General features: G+C 41.4%; 1 protein-coding gene across 1 annotated transcript in view; it reads left to right on the forward strand.

Annotated features, from left to right (window-relative positions):
- Nucleotides 1–2,287: 2,287 nt before the first annotated feature.
- pot1 (protection of telomeres 1 homolog) overlaps nt 2,288–20,129 on the forward strand; it is a gene marked incomplete at its 5' end in the record, with an annotated part of 41,563 nt that continues 23,721 nt past the window's right edge. The window contains 4 exon segments of the mRNA XM_062420448.1: nt 2,288–2,414; nt 3,316–3,446; nt 3,533–3,826; nt 4,030–4,185. Coding sequence (XP_062276432.1) covers nt 2,288–2,414; nt 3,316–3,446; nt 3,533–3,826; nt 4,030–4,185 — 708 coding nt within the window.

Below are 20,129 nucleotides of genomic sequence, written 5' to 3' on the forward strand. Positions count from 1 at the left end.
TGTTAAATAAATGTAGTGGAGTAGAAAGTATAATATTTCAGTCTGAGATGTAGAAAGTAGCATCACATGGAAATACTACAGTAAAGTATAAGTACCTCAAACTGTACTACAGTAAAGTACAAGTACCTCAAACTGTACTACAGTAAAGTACAAGTACCTCTAACTGTACTGCAGTAAAGTACAAGTACCTCAAACTGTACTACAGTAAAGTACAAGTACCTCAAACTGTACTACAGTAAAGTACAAGTACCTCTAACTGTACTACAGTAGAGTACAAGTACCTCAGAGCTGTATTTAAGTGCAGTACTAAAGTAAATCACCACACCTGGACTCTGACTGAAATACTAAGTTGACAGCATGATGGATTCTGCAACATGAGAACTTTGATTAAAGTTTGGTTAAAGTTCAGTTGAATGTAGAGAAACCCTCTGGATGAACTCGTGCTGCCACTCTGTGAGATATAATGTGATTAAACAGAAATACAAACTGCTTCACAAACACAGGAAATAAAAGATTAAACCAGTGTCAGATGAAGAAAAGGCAGAGACACAGCGAGGTGGAGCTGTGACAAATATTAAACATTATTAAAACAGAATAAATAAATTAACACGACCGACACAATGAGTGAGATTAAAGATTCATCAGCAGTCTGTGATCACAGTTCAAAGACTCGATTTAAAGACTCTTTGAATTTGATCTTTTCTGCAGAACAAATGTTGGAGCAGCTTTTTCTCTCTGTGCTGAGTCTTCAGATCTTAATCTCCTCTGAACATTACATATAATGTGAGGTAACGAGGAAATCAGCTGCTTTTCCCTTTTTTTATGCTTTTATCAGAAATGACATTTTATTTAGTTAAATGCCAAAGACGACTGAATCTGTCAATAATAGAAAACACAATTAGTTCTTCATATTTCCAAAGTTTTGTCCTCAGTTCACTTCCTTCTTCTTCTCAGTCTGCTGTTTGTGGTGATGATGGTTTTTTAGGTATTTTTTAGGTTTTTTAAGGTTACTGGTTGCTGTGATTAATCTTTCTTCATTATTAGTAATGGGAGAATCAATTGTTCTTGTTCAGCGTATCAATAAAAAAATCTCTTGTACACGTGAATCTTCTTGTTGACAGGTGTGTTAATGGAGAGAAAACATAGAAAATTATACTTTAATTTGACTTTTTATTGATTCCTTCATATTAAAGACTGTGTAAAGTGAATTCAGATATTTTCTTCTAAACACATTAAATAGGTCATAAATGTATTTCTAAAAAATGTGTAAAAAGCATTTCAACCATTTAGATTTGAATTGTGGAGCTAGGCTTAGCATAAACCCTCCCTGCTGCTGTAGGTATAAATACATTCAGCGCACACTACTACTACAGTCTACAGGTAGCCAGTTAGCTGAGTTAGCCGCCGAGCTAGCCGCCGAGTTAGCAGCTGAGTTAGCCGCCGAGCTAGCCGCCGAGCTAGCCACCGAGCTAGCAGCTGAGTTAGCCGCGGAGCTAGCAGCTGAGTTAGCAGCAGAAAGCTCTCAGACCTAGCGTCCATGTTTCTGGTAGAGGTGGTGACTTTGATTGACAGGTGACACTTGGTAGGGGGCGGGGCTTCAGCGTTTGGGAGCAGAGAAATAGGCAGACTTTTACACAACTTTGAAGCCTAATTTCATATATTTGGCGATTTTTTTAATCATTGAAATTTGGCAGGGTGGTTAACAACACACTTTTCTGTGGTATGTCAAACTCAGAACACATATTTATTCTTACTTTACACAGACTTTAAATACACTCTACAACAGGTATACAAGTCCCACATCAGCACTGATCACAGTAGAAACAATAAAACAACAATAGAAACATTCAACCAAAACAAAAACAAACAAATCAATCGATTTTTAAGTCTAAACCAAATCGAGTTAAAGCACAGCAGTCTCTCCTCTCCACATCGTCACGAAAAGAAGATACTCTTTAATAAATATAACATTTCTTCAGGTTCATGCTAACAAATGGAAATATACGTTAAATACACACAGTGAGCAATTATCACAAACATTTCATTAGGAGGCAACAGGATACACATCGGTATAATAACCAGAAAGTGTATTCTCAATAGTCTCAATAATCATCTGAGACAGTCAGTTATAATAATATCTAATTGCTGGAAGATAAATAAAGAAAATATTTGCATCAAAGTCACATAAATGTATGAGTATTAGCTCAGGTGAGAATATTGGATAAATAAAAACAGACAGGACGTTATCGCTGCTTTGTGATAAAACTCTCTTTTTGTTTCTCTTCAGGTTTCCAGGATGAACAAAGCTCAGAAATATTCGTACAGCCGACTGGACGAGCTGAAGGTTGGAGCTGTGGTCAACGTGTTCGGCGTGGTGATCTTCTTCAAACAGCCGTTCAAGAGCCGCGGCACAGGTCTGATTTATCGGCATTACATTTTAAATAAGACTCAGAGTCTCGCAGCCAGCTGCTCTGTGAGGCTGCGATTCGGCTCATTGAGACATTTCTCTCAAAACCACTGATGTCGACCTGCTGGGTTGCACAATGAGCAATTCATAAATCAGTTAAACTAGTTTTAAAAGCAGCATCAGGTTTGTTAAAATGTACATTTAGTATTTTTGTTGGTTTTATATCATTTGAAATGACATTTGCACCATTTTTTACCAAAAGTAAGACTGAATGCTCCTGAAAATGTCAAATGGTGTAACCACAAAAGAATGATAAATATTACACATTATATCCTCCTACAGTGTATTTAAGTGGACTTATACTAATAATGACTTCATTTAAAAGCGTCAAATGAAAAGAAATATTCTTGGAGTATTTCTACATTTAAATTTTAAAGCATTTTGTTAATATTGAAGCAGGACAAATCCTAAACACAACCATTTCCACAAATAAGTTTTGACAAATTATGTAAAAAAAAAAAGTATAAACATAGTGTTGTGTTGCAAAAGTGGATTATATTTATTCCACATTTTAGTTCACATTTATTTCCCTTTATATATAATCAGATTTTTAATGAAAAATACTGGTTACACCAATTGGACACTGTGTTGCATCACATCATTGACCCGTATAAGATGCAGTGTCATTTGGGGGAAAAAAGCTTTTCTATTAAAGACTGGTCATCAATATGTGTTTTCATCAGCTTATCTTCATGATTATAGTTTATAGAGTCTCTTTCTTTACTGGTGTATTAGACGCACCCCATTTTTATTATATTTAGTTTTTATGGTAATACGTTTCTAGAGAGCAGCTGAACTCTCATCAGTCTGTTTTCCTCTCAGAGATCTGATCAGTTTTCTCTCCTCAGATTTCTGCTCCAGCCTGAAAATCACCGATCAGTCCAACCAGAAGATCGGCTGCACCATCTTCTGTGAGAACCTGGACAATCATCCCAAAATCTTCCAGATCGGAGACATCATCCGCATGCACAGAGTGAAGGTTCGGCCTGGACTGCACTCAGAGGAGTTTTAGTAACCGTGTCTCTGTGAGTGAATCCAGCCGTTAAACTCGTCTCCTCTCCTCAGGCTCAGCTTTATAACGACTCCATCACGCTGGTCAACACCTTCGGCTTCTCTGTGGTGATGTTTGACGGCGTGCAGGGCGGAGCCGTGGAGCCGCAGGCGTCCAGCCGCTCCTTCAGCTTCGACCAGGAGGACCGTCGCGTGGTGGAGGAGCTGCGAGCGTGGGTGGCGGGCCAAGCGCTCCTACCTCCAGTCCCCACAATGCCTCTGTCTGCCATTCAACCCAACGCTTACTTCGACCTGACCTGCCAGCTGCTCGCCAAAGCCTTCATCTCGTCCAGCTGCACCCTGCTGAGGGTAAGAAACACTCACTGAGCACTTTATTAGGAACACCTGCAGGCATCCAATCAGCCAATCAGGTGGCAGCACGTACAATCAGCCAATCAGGTGGCAGCAGGTACAGGTGAGGAGCTTCAGTTCACGCCAAACATCTGATTGCATCTTTATGTCGTATAAAAAGTTATTTTGAAGGTGTGCTCACCCTGTGTTTTATTTTGAAGGTGTGGGACGGGACCAGATGTGCTCACCCTCTGCTGAAGGTGACGGCCAGTCCGAACCTCACCGAGGGACCGTTGTCCTTCTCCGCAGAGCGAGAGAGTCTCATCGCCAACGTCTTCGTCTACGACAACCACGTGGAGTTCGCCAAGCAGCTGAAGGTCAGCAGAGCTCACACTCATACAAATTATAACAAGGGGGTCCAACAGAAAACATAAATTACAACAATAGCCTGTATATATAATGGACGTAACATCCGTGACGTCACCCATTGGTTTGTGGACTGCTGCTCGGAGGCCAATACTATTGGATCTGAGCAGCGCCATCTTGAAAATTTCAGGTGCATGCTGGGAAAAATAAAAACAGGGATTCTACTTATATGGGCATCAGGAGGAGCATGAGGCGCCCTCCTGAACCTGTGAACCAATCAACCTGTCAATCACCACGTAGCCACGCCCTAATGCATACCCTGCTTTATCGTCACATATAAAATCAGGGAGGCCAAAATGTCCCAAATGAACATCATACTGCATTGAAGAAGGCTTTAAACTAGCGATTGAGACCATAAACACATTTTGAAAACGTTTACTGAGGTTAGAAATCAAGTGAGAAGTTGGTGAATTTTTCCATTGACTTGTATAGAGACGGAAGTCCTTTTGACACCAAAACGGTCGCCCCCTGGTGGCCTTTTGATAGAATGCAGTTTTAAGTTACTTCTACGTTGGCCTCATTTCAGAGGACCGGAACTCCCCGCCTGGTTACAACACAACAACACAATCACATACAGCATGCATATATAAAACGCTGTCACACTGAATAATTACCCATGATGCAGCAGCTGAGATTAATGAGATGCACCGAGTTTATTAACACATTTTACATCAGAAATGACTCGAGGTGCTTCACCCTGCAGTCTGCCACATGTTCTACTACTGTTCGCTACTTTCGACGGCCATAAATATCTCTCCCCAGAAGACCATAACCGGTTTAAGCTATTAGATATCTTAACTTTCACCTTCTTCTTCTTCACTGGAAGTCAGTTAAACCTCCATCTAGCTCTCAGTGGCTCGATGACATCATGTTTCTTTTAACCCTCCTGTTGTCCTCGAGTCAAGGAAGGAAGGGAGGAAGAAGGAAGGAAAGGAGGGAAGGAAGGAAGGAAGGGAGGAAAGGAGGGAGGGAGGGAGGGAGGAAGGAAGAAGGAAGGAAAGAAAGAAGGAAGGAAGAAGGAAAGAAAGGAGGAAGGCAGGAAGAAGGACGGAAAGGAGGGAGGAAGGAAAACAGAAGGAAAGGAGGGAGGAAGGAAGGAAGGAGGGAGGGAGGAAGGAAAGGAGGGAAGGAAGGAAGGAAAGAAGGAAGGGAGGAAGAAGGAAGGAAAGGAGGGAGGAAGGAAGGGAGGAAGAAGGAAAGAAAGGAGGAAGGGAGGAAGAAGGAAGGAAAGGAGGGAGGAAGGAAGACAGAAGGAAAGGAGGGAGGAAGGAAGGAAGGAAGGAGGGAGGGAAAAAGAGGAAGGAAGGAAAGAAGGTCAAGGGAAGGGAGGAAGGTAGGGGGGAGGAAAGAAGGAAGGGAGGAAGGAAGAAAGGGGGATGAAGGAAGATAAGAAGGATGGGAGGAAAGAGAGAGGAAGGAAAGAAAGAGAGAAGAAGGAAGGAAGGGAGGAAAGAAGGAACAGTCAAAACAGACGGGGTTAATTTGACCCGGGAGGACGACAGGAAGGTTAATTCTAGAGAAGATCAGACACTCGTTGAAAGGTAACTCTGATAAATTCTACAACAAGTGGCTTCAATGTTTGACATTCCTTCACTCTTTTGATTGATGGACCCCTACCCCCCCCCCCCCCCCCCCCCCCCTTTTTATTATATTGAATATATTGTATATATTGGCTCGCTCTCGATCATTAAACACATATAAAGTTAATCAGAAACAACCAAGACTGCAACTAATGATTAATGTCATTATACATTAACCTGTCCAATTAATCAATTAGTGATTTGGTCCAGATTATTTCCTCTGCTCAAACTTCTGATGGAAAAACTTCTTTTAGTTCATATTAACTTTATATTTCCTGCAGCTCTGCTCAGAAAGCTTCATTTATGTTTTGCTCAGCGCTCGTTGTTCACCTGCAGAACAAACTTTTATTATTTATCAGGAATATGATTATTATTCTGTTGTTTCATGTGTTCAGCAGAGCAGCGTGAGCATATTTATTATTATTATTATTATTATTATTATTATTATTATTATTATTATTATTATTATTATATATATTATTCACATTATATATATGAGATACAGAGCTGGTTTTATTAGTGTCTATTTGGTTTAGTTTAAATTTAAAGGGTTAAAATGTGAAAATAAACGTATGAAAAACATTCTGTTTTCCTTTCTTTCTTTCTTTCTACTTCTTGTTCTTTCTTTCTTTCTTTCTTTCTTTCTACTTCTTGTTCTTTCTTTCTTTCTTTCTTTCTTTCTTTCTTTCTACTTGTTCTTTCCTTATTTCTTAGTTTTTTGGTCACTGAGCTATTAATGTGTTTATCACCGAGTACTGAATGTTTCCATCAAATCTATAAATCAGCATTTATTCAGATATTAACAAAGTTCTCGCTACGATTCTTTGTGCTTAAGCAGAATTTAATATTTGACAACTCGTTTGAATTATAAACTGATGTAACTGACTTCAGACTTATTGAGATGAGTTCTAGTCTTTGGATCCTTAAATCAGAACTTTTAAATCTGGCAGTATTGACCTTTATCTGCCCTTATTTTATTTACTCACTCTCTTCTATATAAAACCAGTTAATTCTCTGCAGCTCAGATCATCCTCCTCTCACAATAATCACTGTGAATTAAAACAAAAACACAGTGAAATTACAGCTCAGGCTCATTTGCATGTGGTCTCTCTGGATCCTTCCTGTATATCTGCAGACTGAGACTCATCAACATGCAGCTCTGCAGCTCCGACACTCAAACGGAGCATTTCTTAACCTTATGGGACCAAACACGAAGCGGCTTTATAGAACATCTACATTTAGCAGCTGTGGTGACTCACAGGTTTGCATCAGTGTGTGAATGTGACTTGTAGTGTAAAAGCACTTTAAGTGGTTTAAAGACTAGAAAGCTCTTTATAAATATAGTCCATTTAGCTTTTACTGTTATTTGTGTATCGCAGGTTTGACTCAGGCAGAAGGCAGAAGGGTTTTAGTAGAGGCAGACGTTTGGTGCACTTCAGAAAGTCAAGTGTCAAAGTGAAATAAATGACTTCAATATGAAACTAAGGCTGAGGCAAAACGATTATTTTTTAAATGATTATAGATTATTTTCCCATTATTTGATGACTATAGCAATTAACACATTATGAATATAAAAAAACATTGATTTCTTATAACATTTCAATATTTATTTCACATTTCTTTAATAAATCCCTTCAGAGTATTGCTCCCTAAATCTCTCCAGATGAGACAAACCTGTCTGTGGAAGCATTTCCTTCATTTTACCTGCTCAGCTACAGTCATTGTGTTTTGGGCTCTGAGCACACACACACACACACACACACACACACACACACACACACACACACACACACACACACACACACACACACACACACACACACACACACACACACACACACACACAGAGAGAAGTGATAGTTTAGAGTTTATATTAAACTCCTTTCCCAAGAATTTAACAAGTCAATCGTATCTTCACCTGTGTGTGTGTGTGTGTGTGTGTGTGTGTGTGTGTGTGTGTGTGTGTGTGTGTGATGTTTAGAGGAATCACTGCGTCCACTGTGACTCTGATTCAGAGAGCTTCTCTTAGATTGGATGTAACACCAGACAAATCCATCCACCTCCCTTTAGGATGACTTATTTCAGTGTGTGTGTGTGTGTGTGTGTGTGTGTGTGTGTGTATGTGTGTGTGTGTGTGTGTGTGTGTGTGTGTGTCAGAGTCAGAGAGAGGGAGAGTGTAACTGCGAACCACATCCATCTTTATTGAGGTCTCTGAGACACAAATTGCATCGTGTCGGTCACAAAGTCACATTGAATTACAAGACAGACCACACAGGCACGCACACACACACACACAGACACACACACACAGACACACACACACACACACACGCACTCTGTTGCTGTCGGCCCTGTTTTTCTCAGACAGGTTTATTACACAGCTCTGTTGAACACGTCGATCCAGGAATACATTACTTTAGTTTAAAAAGCACTTCGAAGCTTTTCACACGACTGTCACCACACACACACACACACACACACACACACACATGCACACACACACACACACGCACACACACACACACACACACACACACACACACACACACACACTCTGGGGCCTGACCGATACTGATATTAGGGAGTAAAAAAAGTTATGATGTAAATATCTTAAAAAAAGAAACAAAAAACAGCCAGAAAAGAAAACCATGTGATATAAGATGGAAAATAAAAATAGTAAAAATAATTCATAGTAAAAGTGGTTAAAACAGAATAAATAGAATATATATAAAAATCCTTCCAGACAAACATCCATTTCAGTTTATTTCCATTAAAATCAACTCAGTTAAGTTTAATTTAGTGTAGTTTGGTCATTAAACTCAAATATATAAATTAAGTTAATAATTAAATGTTCTTGTTTTCTTCATCTCACATAGAAACAGTGACAAACCAAAAGGATAAAAATATAACTAAATAATTAAAAAATAAAGCAGTTCCTGATTAAAATGGTTATTTGCTTTTTTACTTTAAATCCAAACGTTCATAACAAACAGAAAGAGACTTTTATTCTTTAGTAGTAAATATATGAGATCAAGTTGCAAACACTGATATATTTTTTGTATTTTTCTTTCCAATGTCAACTCCTCTTTAATAACTCGGACAGATTAAATGATTCATTGCCCCCCCCCCTCAGTGTAAACGCTTTCTTTCTTCCAATAACAGAGTATTGTGTCCCATAATTTGTCCTTTTCTTGTTGTTCTGTGTACTTCCTCCCCTCCCCCTCCCCCGTCGTGTTTGTCCTTTACTTTCCTTCTTCTCTGTGGTTATATGCTGGTGATAATCAGCATGGGGCGGCTCAGTGTGGCAGCAGGGAACCGGCAGCTCATTTGTCCTTTTCACGGTTTCCCTCCACAAGGACGTCGACCCTGTAATAATAATCACAAATAACTTCTAACGGGAGAAATCACTGAGTTACAGCTGTGAAAAAGCACATTTCCTGTAACCTCTGGCTGCTCCAGCTGCCGTCTGACTCTACACACGGGAATATATTTAAGGATAATTGAGTTTGCATTGACCTCTGGGTAGTTTAACTGCCTCTCTGTTGTTCCACCAGTGTCACGCTCACACCAGCTTTTTATTCAGACACTTCCAGTTCTCTTTTTATGCAAAGTTGAAACCAGCCTCAGATCTTTGAGTCCTGGAGGAACGGGGACGTCTGAGAGGACGCTGGAGGTTTGTGGTGTTTCTTTTAGCTGCAGCTCAGCTCTCAGAAGTTCTCACTGCATGTTTTTTTAGATGTTTCTGTGCAAAAAAACCCCAAAAAACTAGCAGCGACAGAGCTGTGTGATCTGAAGTCCGCAGCAGCAGCAGCAGCAGCAGCAGTGCATGATGGTCCAGACAAAGAGCCAAATCAGAGATGACGCCTTTACTGGCCGTTTTATTGGGTTGAATTAGATGCACAGGTGGCCGGTTTGAGTATGAGAGCATGACGAGAGAAAATGTTTACAGTTTCATATTTTGCTGTAGCTAATCGTTTATCTTCAAATCAAACTCCTTCAGTGTTTTTCATCATTTGGATTATGTTGTTAACTTTTTGAGTTAAATTGTCTCTCCACCTGTCTGTGTCTGTTGCACGGAGGACTCATCTCCGCCGCGTTGAGTAAGATAGCCGGTGAATCAAATCGCTGTTTTGTCGAAGTCTGTTCCTCTCCTGATGAAACTGTGCTTCTCGTAGCACCACGTCTGCATATCGAAACACATATCGAGGGGGGAACAGACTTCAACATAACACCAACGTGCTGTGTGGAGGCGACCCGGTGGCAGCGTTAAAACATTCAAAGTAAAATATTACTGATTGCATTTGAAGGTGTTTTACACTAAATTACAGTAAAAAAAAAAAAAAAAAGAAAGAAAGAAAGAAAGGTGTCATTGCAGCCGTGGTCTCAACTGGTCTTGAAAAAAGTCCATCTCGTCCGAGACCGAGTAAAAATGCGTCTCGAGACCAAGACCGATCTCGAGTACTGCAACAATAGGTCCGGGGGTTTAAGTCAAATGCATCATTCTGGTTTAACTCTGAGAGCAACAGTAAGAGGTTATATCTATAAAAAGAATAAATAAAATGTGTTCTAAACAGTTCTGTGCTTTAGTAATGTAACTACTGGTTGTGTAGATATGAACGGTGATGACACACCTACAAAGCACGATGGGAAAGAGATTTTACAAGTTCATAAATGTTCCAAACAAACCATCAAAAAAATACTAATGTCCAAATTTCAGCTCTGAAACAAAGAAAGAATTGATTAACTAAGTTCATTTAGTTCAGTAGGACTAAGCAGACATGTTTGGCTCACTATGAAACTGTGGTGGCACAAACTAGACTATGATGGGCCGCCACAGTGATATAACTGGATCAACTGTTTACTTTTAATACTATTCTCAAGTCAACCAGTCAGTCTACGTCCCAACCCTCAACTATGCTCAACAGCTTTGGTTAGTGACCCAAAGAACGAGATCGTGGATACGAACAGCCCAAATGAGAGAGTCTCGGTTCAGCCTTAGAGATAGAGTCAGGAGTTCAGACAAAGACCCGACCCAGATAAGAGACAGAGGATGGAAGGATGGAAGGATGGGAGGGAGGGAGGGATGGATGGAGGGATGGACGGACGGATGGATGGATGGATGGATGGAGGGAGGGAGGGATGGAGGGAGGGGAGGACTAATCTCAAGTTTCTCTCAGTTAGAAAATCTGTGAAAGTAATATTTTTCCCCCCACTGAACTCCGTCAGCTCGTCTCATAAATCAACAAAATTAAAACTGAAAATCTTTTATATTCAGTTTAAAGCTTTTGAAGAACAGACGGAGGTTTGGAGTCGAGGTTCTTCCTCCTGTGGAGAGTTCATCCGTCAGTTTACACTTTTAATGACTCATGACACATTATTCTTTAATATTTGCCTCATTTACCATCTATTGCTAAGCGAAGCCAATTTCTTCTCATTAATTTCCTTCATTACGGCCGTATGAAGCGATCATCTGTCAGTCAGTATTATAGTGAGTCTGTTTCCTGTTTGACTCTCCGTTCAGTCCTCGTGTCGCTCATCCACACTCGACCCCGGAGGCGTTTAAAAAGCTCTTCAGAGTCCCAGCGAGGCGGCTCATTACACAGAGCGTCTTTAAACACAGATAAACACTGAAAACACTCTTCATCAACACATTATTTAACACGAAACAACAGCGGAGGTAATGAGTTTGAAGTTCTGTGTTGAATGAGATCATGTGGAGGTCGCCGCTGTAAATAAAGCTCAGTGAAATGTTGTAAACGGAGCAGAAAACGATGAGAAACGGATCTGTGATTAAAATAATTAAACTCCAGAAAGCTGCCAGTTGTTCATCCTTCTTTGAGCAGCTGAACAAACCTGAAAGTTGTCAGAAAACAAAAGTTTTCAAAAAAACAGAGTTTCTGACCAATGAAATCTGTCTCAGTTTAATGAGGCTATGAGGCGAAGCAGCATCATCTCTTTCCCACCTTACTTTTTAATGAATGATGTCATCAGCACAGCTTGCAGCTCAGTCTCCTTGATAAATGTGTTCATATACAACTATAGTCCAGCTCGTCCGAGACCGAGACAAGACCGAGGGAGGGAGGGAGGGAGGGAGGCATGGATGGAGGTAGGGAGGGATGGATGGAGGGATGGAGGGATGATGGATGCATGGATGGAGGGATGGATGGAGGTAGGGAGGGATGGATGATGGAAGGATGGAGGGAGGGATGGATGATGGAAGGATGGAGGGAGGGAGGGAGGGATGCATGGATGGAGGGAGGGAGGGATGGATGGAAGGATGGATGGATGGATGGATGGATGGGAGGATGGAGGGAGGATGGATGGAGGATGGATGGAAGGATGGGAGGGATGGATGGATGGATGGATTGATGGAGGATGGATGGATCAGAGGGATGGATAGAGGGATGGGCAGAAAGCTGCCAGTTGTTCATCCTTCTTTGTGCTGCTGAACAAACCTGAAAACGAGTTTCTGACCAATGAAATCTGTCTCAGTTTAATGAGGCTATGAGGCGAAGCAGCATCATCTTTTTCCCACCTTACTTTTTAATGAATGATGTCATCAGCACAGCTTGCAGCTCAGTCTCCTTGATAAATGTGTTCATATACAACTAAATACGGCAAAAATAAAGGTTTGCTAGAAACATGAATCTGGCTGAATTATGTCTCCTCTCAACATGAAGAGAGTTTGGTGATAAATAATGTATTTGGCTGGTAGTTCTTTCTTCCCACCAAAATCTCTGATGTCGGGTTGTGAAGGTTACTATGGTTACAGATTACTAGTTACTCTATTTAAAGTGTAATAAGTAATGTAACTTATTACATTTGATGACTTTTCTAATTTTCTAACCAATGTTTCCAGCTGTTAGTGTAAATGTTCCCTCCATCTGTCCTTCCTTCCTTCCTTCCTTCCTTCTGTCCTTCCTTCCTTCCTTCCTTCCTTCCTTCCTTCCTTCTGTCCTTCCTTCATTCTGTCCTTCCTTCCTTCCTTCCTCCCTTCATTCTGTCCTTCCTTCCTTCCATCCTTCACTCTGTCCTTCCTTCCTTCCTTCCTTCCTGCCATTTGCTACATCCTGATATTAAAAAAACTAAAACTACTACAAAAGTCATCACAGCTTTCATTAGGGAGAATCCGGTCTGTGATATTTCAATATTTAGTACTTTAGTCTTTATTTCTGAGGATGGATGTGGATGATACCAGTCTTACATAAATCAGTGGAGACATGTTCTGTCATTCTTCCCAGATGAGTCTCTTCAGCTGGAGGAGGTTTGTTTCTCCACCTTCTTCTTTAAAATACTCTAAAGGTTGGGGATCATACTCGGCCAGGTCATAGATTTCACTGTTTTCTTCTTTAAAAACTCATTGCTATGTTGGATAATTCCTCTCCTGCCAACCCTATTGAGACTGGAGTCATCTTCTCCTTCAGTATTTACACATATATAGAAACTTTGCATTCGTTTTGCTTCCTGTAGACGTCGTCTCCTCTATCAGCAGCCTCCCGTCTCCATGTTTGACGGTCGGCACTCTGCAGTCTCCTGGCCAGGCTCGTCATTAACATGCTGGACCCCATCTGTTCCAGACAAATGTATTTTGGTTTCATGTGAACAAAGAGTGTGCTGCCAGTATTCATCGGGCTTCTTTTCATGTGCTTTGGCAACATTTAATCTGGCTGTTTTGTGCGGTTTTTCATCATTAACGGTTATCTTCTTGGACGTCGCCCGTAGAGGTTGGTTTCCTGTTATGTTCTTCACACTTTCTGAGCAGCCAATGAAACTTCCCCGTCTGTTTCTCAATGCAAGGTTGAGTAAACAGCTAATTGTGTGTGTCGTCATGTTTCGAGGACAACCATTGCACCTTCTGTCATTGGTCGTTTGGATCCTCCTGGACCCTCCGAACCATTGCACCTTCTGTTATTGGTCGTTTGGATCCTCCTGGACCCCTCCGAACCATTGCACCTTCTGTTATTGGTCGTTTGGATCCTCCTGGACCCCTCCGAACCATTGCACCTTCTGTTATTGGTCGTTTGGATCCTCCTGGACCCCTCCAAACCACTGCTGCGACTGTGTTCTGGCTTCTGTTGAGCAGCCGGCCGATGATCCTGTAGCCTCTCACGTCTTTATCAAGTCTCACAATCTGGTTTCTTACTAGTTCAGTCAATTCTTTGCTATGTAGAGTCATGCTGCATTAAACACGGGCCAAAACTGAGAGAGTTGGGGTGTTCACAGTCACAGGAGCTTTTATAACCTTGTTCAGGCAGTTAGTCTGAATCACTCCTAGTAAAACCCTCCTGAATATCTGGATCTTTAAGTTATCAGAGAAACAAGCTGAGCAAATGTTAGCGACAGCTCTGCTCGAAGCCCCTGCCAGTCTTTATTTCTGATGACAGGCTGGATCCTCCTGGACATGGATGATACCAGTCTCGTACAAATCAGTTCTGTCATTCTTCACAGATGAATCTCTTCAGCTGCTCTTTGCTGCAGGAGGTTTGTTGCTCCACCTTCTTCTTTAAAATACTCCTGTTGGATTCAGATCGTAGTTTTTCACCTTTTTCTTTCTTAAAAACTCTTATGTGATTCATCGTCATGTTGGAAAATTCCTCTTCTGCCAACCGTCTTGAAACTGGTCGTCACTTTTCCATTCAGTATTCAAACATATAAAGAAACTTGCATTCATACTGCCAAATGAATGCCTCTAAAAACACGATTCACGTTCTGGGCTATTGTACGATTATACTGGGATCCATAGAAGAAGACCCGCTCTTTAATAAGATATAAAGGGTTTGTTATTACTTACAGGTGATTATACACTAATTCAATCATACTCATGAGTCTTAAATTCAATCTCTGCCTTTCTGCTCTGCTATATGCCTCTAAATTCTACAGACTACACCTTTAAACCAGAGCATTTACAAATTCTCCTCCAACAATGGCTCTGTATCAGTTATCAGAGATCACTTTCAGCTGACAGGAGGATCCACATGGTTGAGCAAACCCTAATCTGAAGTCTAAACGATGAAGAGGAATCCATTCAGAACACTTAAGGCCTGTAAGTAAAGAGCTCAGACTGATGGATCACTGGTAAAATGCTCCTTTGATTGGATTTTTCCTGACAGTTGTCTCTTAACACCTGTCAGTTGGTTCAACACACACACACACACACACACACACACACACACACACACACACACACACACACACACACACACACACACACACACACATGCCGAGAGCCTTTCCACTAAAGAAGTGTTTGAACAGGAATATTTCCCCCAATTACCAGGCTCCTCTGGTGAATCATCGGCGATATTGTGTGAAATCGACTGAGGCGTTTCTGTGAGAAGAAGGCCATTAGAGGAGAGAAAGGAGCCCATTATGATGAAAAGAGGGGCTGAGTACAAGAGAGCAAAAAAAGGAAGAGGAGGAGAGCTACAGTCGGTTTGTGTGTCGCCTCCTCAATCTTCAATTCCCCTCGGAAACATATATAGACACGCAATAAATCATTTATTTGATGTTTAAATGATGATATTTTTAAAGTGGCGTTGTATGAGATCGTTATCCAGAGTCAGTGTGAAGGAGGTCAACTCTTTCTCTCAGTTTGGAGAGAAGTGTTTTAATAAGGCCCACCTAAAAAAAAAAAGAAGCTATATTCATTAAAAACAAGTCACCACTTCATCTTCCTGTCAGACGACATTTTCCCAACTGTACAACTTCTGTATTCCTACTCATGCCGTGCACTGTACTACTTTCTGATCTGTTGCGTAATAAGATAAGATATTCCTTTATTAGTCCCACGGTGGGGAAATCTACAGTGTTACAGCAGCAAGTGGAAAACAACAAAAATAGACACAAGCAATAAAAACAATAGTAACATTATGCACAAGAGGAATATCGGTGATGTCAGAATGATAATATACATGTCTGATATTGCACAGATTTTAAATACAGTAATTCAGTGTGAATATATAGAAGCTATCCCTTTAACCTTTGTGTCGTCCCTTCCTTCCTTCCGTCTGTCCTCCCTCCCTCCCTCAATCTCTCTTACTTTCCTTCCTCTCTCTTTCCTCCCTTCCTTCTTTCCTCCCTCCTTCTCTTTCTTTCCTCCCTCTACCTCCCTCCCTTCCCCTGTCCTTCTTTCCTTCCTTCCTCTTTTCCTTTCTCCCTCCCACCCTCCCTCCTTCCTCCCTTCTTTCCTTTCCTCTCTTCCTTCCTCCCTCCTTTCCTTCAGTCTTCATTCCTCCCTTCGTTCCTCCCTCCTTTCCTTCCTTCCTCCTTTCCTTCCTTCTTCCTCCCTTCCTCATTTATTTCCTTCTTTCTCCCTTCCTTCCTTCCTCCCTCCTTTCTTCTGTCTTCCTTCCTCCCTCCTTTCCCTTCTCCCTTCCTTCATCCCCCCTTTCCTCCTTTACTTCCTTCTTCCTTCCTCCTTTCCTTCCTCCTTTCTTTCCTTCTTCTTCCCTCCTTTCCTTCTGTTTTCCTTCCTTCCTTCTTCCCTCCTTTCCTTCCTTCTTCCTCCCTTCCTTCCTTCCTTCCTTCCTCCCTCCTTTCTTTCCTTCCTCCCTCCTTTCTTTCCTTCCTTCCTTCCTTCCTCCCTTCCTTCCTTGACTTGAGGACAACAGGAGGGTTAAGAGAGGAAGAAGTCTTCTGCAGGTTTAATCAAACAAACAAAATGTGACATTTAACAGTCAGTCTGTCACTTTGTCACCTTTGGCGGAAAAGTTCATTGATCCATACAAGGAGATGGAGAGCGTTAGTGTCCATGTACATGAACACAACTCGTGGTTTTCACATTTCACACTTGCATTAATGATTACATGTCTGTCCAAGAAATAAGCTGCGGTTCATATGAAATGAATATATCAGTGATGCATGCATATGTATTTTTATCACCCTGTTGTCAGTATTTGCCTTTTAGAGAAAATCAAAACTTTTTAATGGTCAACGGTTTCATAATTACATGGAGATAATGCATAAGATTATATATAATTATAAGATTTATATCATTTTTGAGCCTCCCTGTAAAATGCTTCAGTTGGTAAATCTGTGTTTTTAAAGCTTATTTCGGGGCTTTGCTGTAAACGCCACCTGGGACTGAGAAACTGTTCATGCTGATTCATTTTAAAGAGCAAGAGAAAATAGGGAAACTCCTGTTCTGGGCCGGCTGACCAATGATGTAACTTTATCAGTCAGTCAGTCAGTCAGTTAGTGGTGGACAGATATCCAAGATTTAATCTGATCTGTGGCCATTCCAGCCAAAAACCTCTGCAGCTAAATGCTGCTGTCAGAGTTAATGTTGGTGATCGGCAATAATCTGTGAATCCACTTCATACTGAGACATTTACAAGCTGCAAGTCAGGCATCAGTGAATATGAAGCTGTAGAGCAGCATGTTGGTATTTAACCCTCCTGTTGTCTTCACGTCAACGGTGCACCTCGTGTCCTCCCAGGTCAAAATTTGACCAGTTTGGTTTGACTTAAAGCATTGAGGTAGCAGACTTCATTCCAACTTATTACCACAGGCTTTACACATACTTATTGGAAACGATGGTCAATAGACCTCATTTAAATAAAACTATACCTCATTTTTTTGAGTTAACAGCAGGGATAACACAACAAACTGTGCCTGATCACATTTTAAAGCAAAAATAATGCAGAAAATTCTCTTTTTGATCCTCCACATCCATCTCTTTCACTATCTATCACAGCACTATTTTCACAGAAAGCACACAAACATGGCAACTCAAGATCTGAACATTAATGTCATGCAGAGTTAAAATGACAAGTTTGTTTAGAGATCAGTAAAAATATTAGTAGGGACAATTAACCCTCCTGTTGTCCTTGAGTCAAGGAAGGAAGGGAGGAAGAGGGAAGGAAGGTAGGAGGGAGGGAGGGAGGAAGGAAGGAAAGGAGGGAGGAAAGGAAAGAAGGAAGGGAGGGAGGAGGCACAGGAAGGAAGGAACGGAGTGAGGAAGAAAGGGAGGAAAGGAAAGGAAAGAAGGAAGGAAGGTAGGAGGGAGGGAGGAAAGAAGGAAGGAGGGAGGGAGAAAGGGAAAGGAAGAGATGAAGGAAGGGAAGAAGGACAGAGGAAAGAAGGAAGGAGGGAAGGAAGGAAGGCAGGAGGGAAGGAAAGAAGGAGGGAGGGAGGAAGGAAGGACAGAAGGAGGGAAGAAAGGGGGATGGAGGAAAGGAAAGAAGGAAGGGAGGAAAGAGAGAGGAAGGAAAGAAAGAGAGAAGGAGGAAAGACAAAAGGAAGGAAGGGAGGAAAGAAGGAACAGCCAAGACAGACGGGGTCAATTTGACCCGGGAGGACGAAACGAAGGTTAATCAACTCTTGACACTGGTAAGAACTTTACACCGATGCAAACAGAATACATACAGACCTAATCAGTTACACAGGCAAACGTGTTGTTGTTTTCTTAAATGTTCACACTTTTAAATATTGAGGACAAAGTTTGAGCCGCTGAATGTTCATAGTGTCACCGTGACCTCGTCGGTGTGCGTTCAGCTCCGACAGCTTCCGCTCATTATCTCATTTTAAGCTCTCATGGTCGACCGAGCGCACATTTCCATGTCATTGAATGTTTTTTTGGAGGTGGGTGCAGGGGGAGGGGGAGGGGGGAGGGGTTGTGCACTAATGCAGCTCGCTCTTTACTCCCACACTGTTTCCTGTTTAGTGAACACAGCTCGGAGGTAAATGAGACTTCACATCAACCCGCGGGGCTAGAATCTCCTCTAAAAAACCCACCGACCGCGACAGAAATGCAGCTTCTCGTGGTGCCGCAGCAGAACGCAGCAAAGCGTCACGCAAACGTCCACATTCACGCCGACGCTTCATTACACAGCTCTCGTCTGTGCGGAGCATCATTTTATGTGCAGATCATTTATTTAGATACTACAGCCTTGGACTGATTTATCTGTGTGAGAGTGTGAGTGGGAGTCACACAGTTTGAAAACAGCTTTCCTTTTCCTTTGTGAGATAGTCTGGAAGAAAAAGCCGATATGTTAATGTAAAGTAAAACAGTGTCACTGGTTTTAATAATCATTTCTGCTGCTTTTTAACACCATGAGGGACGAGACTTCCCTGGCAGCGGCCGAGCGTCTCCACAGCGGCCTCGAGCACCGCCTCAACCTATTTCTATGATTCATGAAGAGAGAGAGATAAGAAACCCAGAAAACTGTGAGACGCAGCGCAGATCCTCTGTGAACACTCAGTCAATAAACCATTTGTTTACTCAGTGGTTGAGTCATGTTGGTGTCACAGTGAATATTTCAGCTCAAACAGATTGTTTAGTGCTGAAAAGGATTATTTCATTATTAGTCAAGTTTTATTTCATCAGGTCTGATTGAGAGAAAAATAATAATAATTAAAAAAAATACATATAACATCACAACAACTTTGGTTAGAACAAAGAAGTCAGTATTATAGAAAGTCTGTCAGAGGAGTAAGGTGCACAGTACCTGACCTCAGTTTGGAACCGAGACTTTAAAAGCTAAACTATCATGTGATCAACACTGTATCTCAAATCACGTTAGTACACCTTTGTACCTGCTTGTATTGTGCACATATTTTTGACAAGTTAGTGTCTCAAATCCATAGGAGCTCCGGTCCTCTGAAATGATGCAAACGCGGAAGTAACTTAAAACTGCATTCTATCAAAAGGCCACCAGGGGGCGACCATTTTGGTGTCAAAAGGACTTTTCAAGATGGCGCTGCTCAGATCCGATACTATTGGCCTCCGAGCAGCAGTCCACAAACCAACGTCACGGATGTTACGTCCATTTCTTATATACAGTCTATGGTCTAAACACGGAATAAACAGTGAGAATGCAACGCTACTTTTGCATTCTCTGTTCAGATCGTTTCCGTGTAAACATAGCCTTAGTTGACTGAAGCAGTCTTTCCAGAGAAGGAGAAGAATATTCAGCTTGGTTTTATTTACACTGAACACTAAAAAAGAAGAAAAGCCAACAGAAACTTTATGCAGTGAAGTTCTGGCCTGACTTCCCTTCTCTGTATCGGGCCTGTTTACATGTGATGCTGTAAAAATAGTTCTGAATACTGATGTGATTCCTGTTGCTTCTACTATTTTTAACATGTTGGTGTTTTAGCTCTAGTGTCAGTCTCTTTGCTGCTGTGCTTCTTGTTTATTTGAGCTTTAAACCTCAGTTGTATTTCATTTATTTTAAGTTTCAGCCGTGGTTAACTGTCAACATCAACATTAATAAGGAGATAATGAGTCTGAATCCTCTCACATGAGGACTGGATGGTTTTAGTTGGTCATTGTGTGGATGGTGAGCTGATGTCTGAGAGAAAATCTGGACCAG

This window comes from Scomber scombrus, chromosome 6 (assembly GCF_963691925.1).
Source record: "Scomber scombrus chromosome 6, fScoSco1.1, whole genome shotgun sequence".
Classification (NCBI taxonomy): Eukaryota; Metazoa; Chordata; class Actinopteri; order Scombriformes; family Scombridae; genus Scomber; species Scomber scombrus.